This window comes from Zophobas morio, unplaced genomic scaffold, assembly GCF_036711695.1.
Source record: "Zophobas morio isolate AGI-343-1 ecotype UQ-CSIRO unplaced genomic scaffold, CSIRO_AGI_Zmor_V1 ptg000002l, whole genome shotgun sequence".
Taxonomy (NCBI): Eukaryota; Metazoa; Arthropoda; class Insecta; order Coleoptera; family Tenebrionidae; genus Zophobas; species Zophobas morio.
This window is the reverse complement of record NW_026972107.1, coordinates 3,932,622-3,940,084: the sequence shown is the minus strand read 5'-3', so window position 1 is coordinate 3,940,084 and position 7,463 is coordinate 3,932,622. Positions and strand designations below refer to the sequence as shown.

General features: G+C 29.5%; 1 protein-coding gene across 1 annotated transcript; it reads left to right on the top strand.

Moving 5' to 3' along the window:
* Positions 1–137: 137 nt before the first annotated feature.
* On the top strand, positions 138–1,669 carry LOC135124948 (intraflagellar transport protein 57 homolog). Its single transcript, XM_064050180.1, has 5 exons — positions 138–290; positions 341–503; positions 559–674; positions 720–1,321; positions 1,427–1,669. The coding sequence occupies exons 1-5, from the start codon at positions 166–168 to the stop codon at positions 1,585–1,587; spliced, it is 1,167 nt and encodes a 388-aa protein (XP_063906250.1). The 5' UTR covers positions 138–165; the 3' UTR covers positions 1,588–1,669.
* The last annotated feature ends 5,794 nt before the right edge of the window (positions 1,670–7,463 follow it).

Sequence of the window (7,463 nt, the reverse complement as noted above, 5' to 3'; positions counted from 1 at the left end):
CTTCGCGTAAACAGAACTCAGCCGCCATTGGTGTTTTTGTCGGAGGGAGCGCCATCTGGTGGCGGATGCGCGCGGTTGCTATGGCAACCGCGCGAATAAACAACGGTGACAAGCGACATTAGCGTTTAAACCATTTTCCTCAACATCGTAAGAATAATAATAATAATGTCCGCGGATGTGGAACCCGGTTTTCCTGCCCACGGAACCATGGAGGCCCTTTTAGATAAACTGAAGCTGCTGAATTACGAAGCGGAGTTCTTCAGGGAGACGAAAATGAAGCCCATTCATAGGCAAGTGTTTCGTTTTTTTTTCAAGGTTTTAGCAAATTTTTGTTTTGTAGATACTATTTTGTGGTGACTAAAAACCCAGGAGAACAGTTTTATTTATTTGCGCTGTTGGCGGCGTATCTGATTAAAAAAATTGGAATCAATTTTCAAAAACCGCAAGAGGATGACGACCCGAATGATACGATTGAGAAGATTCTGCAAGTAGTTCGAGAAAATGTGGGTCGTTGTGCTCCTTTTTTTCACGTGTTTTGATTACTTTTTTGTGTTTTAGGAAATCGCAGTAAATTTCCCCGCAAATAAGCTCAAACAAGGGGTTGGCGAACACGTCGTCTACATCTTGGACAGTCTAGCGGACAAAGCTCTCGAGAAAAACTTCATCTGGCAAAAGTAAGCTTTACACTTTCTTGTCTTAACACACTAACACTGTTTTAGACCTCTGGCTCCAGAAGAAAAGCAAGAAGAAACCGAAGTAATCAACGACGAATCCGAAATCAATCTAGACCGTGTGGAAGAGGAAATGATGGCCGCTTATACCGACGATTCGGACGAAGAAAACCTCTTCCTCCTCGACAACGTGAAGATAAGCCGCAAAGAGCCGCAGATGACCGAAATCAAAATGAACGTGAACGAAGAAACGTGGAAACTGGAACTCGAGCGGGTTTTACCCCATTTGAAAATCACAATTAAAAATGAAAACAGAGACTGGCGCACCCATTTAGACCAAATGAAACAGTACAAAAGTAGCGTGGATTCTTCACTAGGTGTGGTAAAAAATCAATTGCAGAAGTTACATAAGGAGATAAGTACGACGTTGGATAAAGTGGGAAACCGCGAGAAGTATCTGAACAAGGAGTTGGAGAATATTTTAGATGAGTACAGGATGCTGCAGGATCAGCTTTCCAAAATTAAGGATGCTTATAAGGGGATTAGCGAAGGGGTTGCCGAAAGGAACAGGGAGTTGTTTAGGTTGACTGATCGGCTGGAAACCGTCAAGCAACAGATGGAGGAAAGAGGGAGTTCTATGACGGATGGGAGTGAGTATTGGGGGTGGAAAATTCTAAGCTACAACTCAGTATGCTCTGTTCATGTGATGAACATGTGACTATTAAGAACTACTAATAAGATTACATTTTTTTTAGCTCCACTGGTTAATATAAAAAAATACATGGGGAAAGTTAAAACCGAAATAATTAATATGGACGTGCGCATTGGAATTTTGGAATGCATTTTATTACAGTCAAAGATCCGAGATGAGAAAAACTTGGAAAACGAATTCGGACAGACTATATCAGTTTTCTAAACAAAAATCAATATTATTTGTCCTGTACTGTTGTATTAAATTGTAAAGTAAAGTGTGACCATAGATTAATATAGATGCGACATACAGGCTGATTTTGCAAAACCACCCTTATTGACATTGGAGTCCTCAAGCGCCAAATTTAAATAGTCGATGCCAATAAAAAAACTAAGTGAATATTTTTGGTACATATTTAAATGATTTTACATATTTTGTTTAACTAAGAATTAATTCTTTATTTGTGTTTTATACTAGCAAAATGTCTTAAACTAAGAATATTGTTGAAATCGTAATAACCCAATGGATTTTTTTCGGGAAAATGTTTTGAAAACACTATGTTCTATTTTGTATGAATTTTTAAATGTTTTTAGTGACAATTTTTGTGGTTGTTTTCGATACACTCTATGATATTACCAGTGAGAACAAAAAATGAAAAATTAAAATAATCGAAAATTCCAAAAATCGAGAAATCTAATAATCGAAAAATCGAAACCTTGAAAAATCGTAAAACCGAAACATTGAAAAATCGAAATATGGAAGAACTGAAAATCGAAAAACATCAAAAGTTAAAAATTGAAACATTGGAAAAGCGGAAAACTCAAAAAACGAAAAATTGGAAAACTGAAAAACCAAAAAACCGAAATAGGCCAAAATAAAAAAGTGAAAAACTGATAAATCGAAAACCCGAACAATCAAATCTCGATAAATCGGGAATGAAAAATTAACAAATCGAAAAATTGAAAAGTAGAACATCTAACACCAGGAAGTAGAAAATCGAAATATTAAGAAATATTGAAAAATTAAAATATCGTAAGATTGAAAAATTTAAAAATCATCAAAAAATCCAGAAGTCAAAAATAGGAAAGCCAAAGAATTGAAATATTGAAAAATCCTAAAACTGAAATATAATAAAAACCGAAAAATCGAAAAATCAAAAAGTGAAGTCGAAAAATAGAAACCTTAAAAAATCGAAAAATTGAAAAATCTAAAACCTGAAAAATCAAAAAATTAAAGAACTGAAGAACAGGAAAATCGAAACACTCGAAGGTCAAGAAATGGGAAAATCAAAACATCGATTAATTGAAAAATCGAAAAATTGAGAGTTTATGAAAGTCAAATTTTAAAAACTAAAAAATCGAAAATTTGACAAAATGACAATTGAAAAACAGAAAATCTAAAACCGGGAAGTCGAAAAATCAAACGATTAAGAAATCGAAACATTTGAAAAATTCGAAAACTCGAAAAATTCAAATATCGAAGAACTGAACTGAAAAATCGAGAAATCGAAATATCTAAAATTTTAAAAATTAAAAAATCTAAAACTTAAAAATCGAAAAATTGAAAAATCGAAAAAGTAAAATAATCGACACATTGAAAAATTCAGAAGTCAAAAATCGAAAAGTCGAAGAATCGAAATATTGGAGAATCCCAAACTGAGATTTCGAACTGAAAAATGGAAAACTTGAAAAATCCGAAAACTGAAATATCCAAAACCTGAGAACCTAAAAAGTCGAAAAATTGAGCAATCCAAAAATCCAAAAAGTGAAGTCGAAAAATCAAAACCTTAAAAAAACTAAAAAATGAAAAATCGAAACATTAAAGAATTCAAGAACAGGAATATCGAAACCCTCGAAAGTCAAGAAATGGGAAAATCAAAACATCGATCACTTGAAAAATTGACAGTTATAAATGTCAAATTTGAAAAATTGAAAAATCGAAAATTTGAAAAAACGACAATTCAAAAACAGAAAATCTAAAACCGGGAAGTCGAAAAATCGAAAGATTAAGAAATCGAAACATTTGAAAAATTAAAATATGGAAGAGCTGAAATGAAAAATCGAGAAATCGAAAAATCTAAAATTTTAAATATTGCAAAATTAAAATACTAAAAAATCGAAAAAGTAAAAAGTCGACACATCGAAAAATCCAGAAGTCAAGAATGGAAAAGTCGAAGAACAGAAATATTGAAAAATTCCAAAACTGAAATATCGAAAAACTGAAAAATGAAAGTAAAACTGACGAATCGAAAAACAGAAAAATCCCAAAACTGAAATATCCAAAAACTGAGAACCTAAAGAATCGAAAAATTGAGAAATCGAAAAATCAAAAAAGTGAAGTCGAAAAATCGAAACCTTAAAAAACTAAAAAAAAAATCGAAAAATTACAGAATTGAAGAACAGGAATATCGAAACCCTCGAAAGTCAAGAAATGGTAAAATCAAAACATCGATTAATTGAAAAATTGACAGTTATAAATGTCAAATTTGAAAAATTGAAAAATGGAAAATTTGAAAAAACGACAATTTAAAAACAGAAAATCTAAAACCGGGAAGTCGAAAAATCGAAAGATTAAGAAATCGAAACATTTGAAAAATTGAAATATGGAAGAGCTGAAATGAAAAATCGAGAAATCGAAAAATCTAAAATTTTAAATATTGAAAAATTAAAATACCAAAAAATTGAGAAATCTAAAAATTAAAAATCGAAAAAGTAAAAAGTCGACACATCGAAAAATCCAGAAATCAAAAATGGAAAAGTCGAAGAACAGAAATACTGAAAAATCCCAAAACTGAAATATCGAAAAACTGAAAAATGAAAGTAAAACTGACGAATCGAAAAACAGAAAAATCCCAAAACTGAAATATCCAAAAACTGAGAACCTAAAGAATCAAAAAATTGAGAAATCGAAAAATCAAAAAAGTAAAGTCAAAAAATCGAAATCTTAAAAAAACTAAAAAAAAAATCGAAAAATTACAGAATTGAAGAACAGGAATATCGAAACCCTCGAAAGTCAAGAAATGGGAAAATCAAAACATCGACTAATTGATAAATCGAAAAATTGACAGTTATAAATGTCAAATTTGAAAAATGGAAAATTTGAAAAAACGACAATTCAAAAACAGAAAATCTAAAACCGGGAAGTCGTAAAATCGATAGATTAAGAAATCAAAACATTTGAAAAATTCGAAAACATGAAAAACGGAAATATCGAAGAACTGAAATGAAAAATCGAGAAATCGAAAAATCTAAAATTTTAAATATCGAAAAATTAAAATATCAAAAAACTGAAAAATCTAAAATTTAAAAATCGATAAATTGAAAAAACGGCAATTGAAAAACAGAAAATCTAGAACCGGGAAGTCGAAAAATCGAAAGATTAAGAAATCGAAACATTTGAAAAATTGAAATATGGAAGAGCTGAAATGAAAAATCGAGAAATCGAAGAATCTAAAATTTTAAATATTGAAAAATTAAAATACCAAAAAATTGAGAAATCTAAAATTTAAAAATCGAAAAAGTAAAAAGTCGACACATCGAAAAATCCAGAAGTCAAAAATGGAAAAGTCGAAGAACAGAAATACTGAAAAATCCCAAAACTGAAATATCGAAAAACTGAAAAATGAAAGTAAAATTGACTGACGAATCGAAACACAGAAAAATCCCAAAACTGAAATATTCAAAAACTGAGAACCTTAAGAATCAAAAAATTGAGAAGTCGAAAAATCAAAAAAGTGAAATCGAAAAATCGAAACCTTAAAAAAACTAAAAAAAAATCGAAAAATTACAGAATTGAAGAACAGGAATATCGAAACCCTCGAAAGTCAAGAAATGGGAAAATCAAAACATCAATTAATTGAAAAATCGAAAAATTGACAGTTATAAATGTCAAATTTGAAAAATTGAAAAATCGAAAATTTGAAAAAACGACAATTCAAAAACAGAAAATTTAAAACCGGGAAGTCGAAAAATCGATATATTAAGAAATCAAAACATTTGAAAAATTCGAAAACATGAAAAACGGAAACATCGAAGAATTGAAATGAAAAATCGAAAATTTTAAATATTGAAAAATTAAAATATCAAAAAACTGAAAAATCTAAAATTTAAAAATCGAAAAATTGAAAACACGGCAATTGAAAAACAGAAAATCTAAAACCGGGAAGTCGAAAAATCGAAAAATTAAGAAATCGAACCATTTGAAATATTGAAATACGGAAGAGCTGAAATGAAAAATCGAGAAATCGAAAAATCAAAAATTTTAAATATTGAAAAATTAAAATACCAAAAAATTGAGAAATCTAAAATTTAAAAATCGAAAAAGTAAAAAGTCGACACATCGAAAAATCCAGAAGTCAAAAATGGAAAAGTCGAAGAACAGAAATATTGAAAAATCCCAAACTGAAATATCGAAAAACAAAAAAATCCAAAACTGAAATATACAAAAACTGAGAACCTAAAGAATCAAAAAATTGAGAAATCGAAAAATCAAAAAAGTGAAGTCGAAAAATCGAAACCTTAAAAAAATTAAAAAAAAAATCGAAAAATTACAGAATTGAAGAACAGGAATATCGAAACCCTCGAAAGTCAAGAAATTGGAAAATCAAAACATCGATTATTTGAAAAATCGAAAAATTGACAGTTATAAATGTCAAATTTGAAAAATTGAAAAATCGAAAATTTGAAAAAACGACAATTCAAAAACAGAAAATCTAAAACCGGGAAGTCGAAAAATCGACAGATTAAGAAATCAAAACATTTGAAAAATTCGAAAACATGAAAAACGGAAATATCGAAGAACTGAAATGAAAAATCGAGAAATCGAAAAATCTAAAATTTTAAATATTGAAAAATTAAAATATCAAAAAACTGAAAAATCTAAAATTTAAAAATCGAAAAATTGAAAAACAGAAAATCTAAAACCGGGAAGTCGAAAAATCGAAAGATTAAGAAATCGAAACATTTGAAAGATTGAAATATGGAAGAGCTGAAATGAAAAATCGAGAAATCGAAAAAACTAAAATTTTAAATATTGAAAAATTAAAATACTAAAAAATCGAAAAAGTAAAAAGTCGACACATCGAAAAATCCAGAAGTCAAAAATGGAAAAGTCGAAGAACAGAAATATTGAAAAATCCCAAAACTGAAAAATGAAAAGAAACTGACGAATCGAAAAACTGAAAAATGCCAAAACTGAAATATCCAAAAACTGAGAACCTAAAGAATCGAAAAATTGAGAAATCGAAAAATCAAAAAAGTGAAGTCCAAATATCGAAACCTTAAAGAAATCGAAAAATTGAAAAATCTAAAACCTGCAAAATCGTAAAAACGAAAAATTGAATAATAAGTAAACTGAAAAATCCCAAAACTGAAATATCCTAAAACTGCGAAATTAAAAAATTTAAAAATTGAGAAATCGAAAAATCAAAAAGTGAAGTTGAAAAATTGAAACCAAAAAAAATAGAAAAATTGAAAAACTAAAAAACTTGAAAAATCAATCAATTGAAAAATCGACAAATAAAGGGTTTATAAAAGTCAAAAATTGAAAGATCGAAATATTTAAAAATCGTAAAATTGAAGAGAAAAACTGAAAACCGAGAAATTGAAAAATTGACAAATTATAAAATTCAAACATTGAATAATAAATAGGAATAAACCGAAAAGTCCCCAAACTAAAATTTCGAAAAATTGAAAATTCCAAAGTTGAAACAGCAAGAAATTATGGTCGAAACCGGTTAGGATGTGTATCAGATCACGGATCATGGCTTATAAATCAAATCGTTTCCGAACGCTTAGAGTCGAGATTGGCCTGAGTGCGCTCTGGTTTGTAGATCAAACAAGTTCTCAGACGACGAACTGTAATTCGTGTGACCTGAATTAAAGTGAAGGAAACAATAAGCAGCTTGTGATATTCTGGTAAGTCCGGTGTCAATTTGTCGAAAGTAAAACGCCTCGTTAAAAATATTATGACATTTTTTCTATTGTAGTTAATTTTATTCCTAGTTAGAAACAAACAGGGTCAAATTTTACAAAGAGCACTTCTCGATTTCGCACAAACTGTTTGCACAGAAGTCTTCTACAGGACCCCCTGATTACGTTCCT

Bases quoted from the DNA above. Each gene is read 5' to 3' on its own strand.
- LOC135124948 (XM_064050180.1), top strand. From the start codon at position 166: ATGTCCGCGGATGTGGAACCCGGTTTTCCTGCCCACGGAACCATGGAG. The intron at 504-558 runs GTGGGTCGTTGT...TTTGTGTTTTAG, and splicing joins TGCAAGTAGTTCGAGAAAAT to GAAATCGCAGTAAATTTCCC. The intron at 1,322-1,426 runs GTGAGTATTGGG...CATTTTTTTTAG, and splicing joins GAGTTCTATGACGGATGGGA to CTCCACTGGTTAATATAAAA.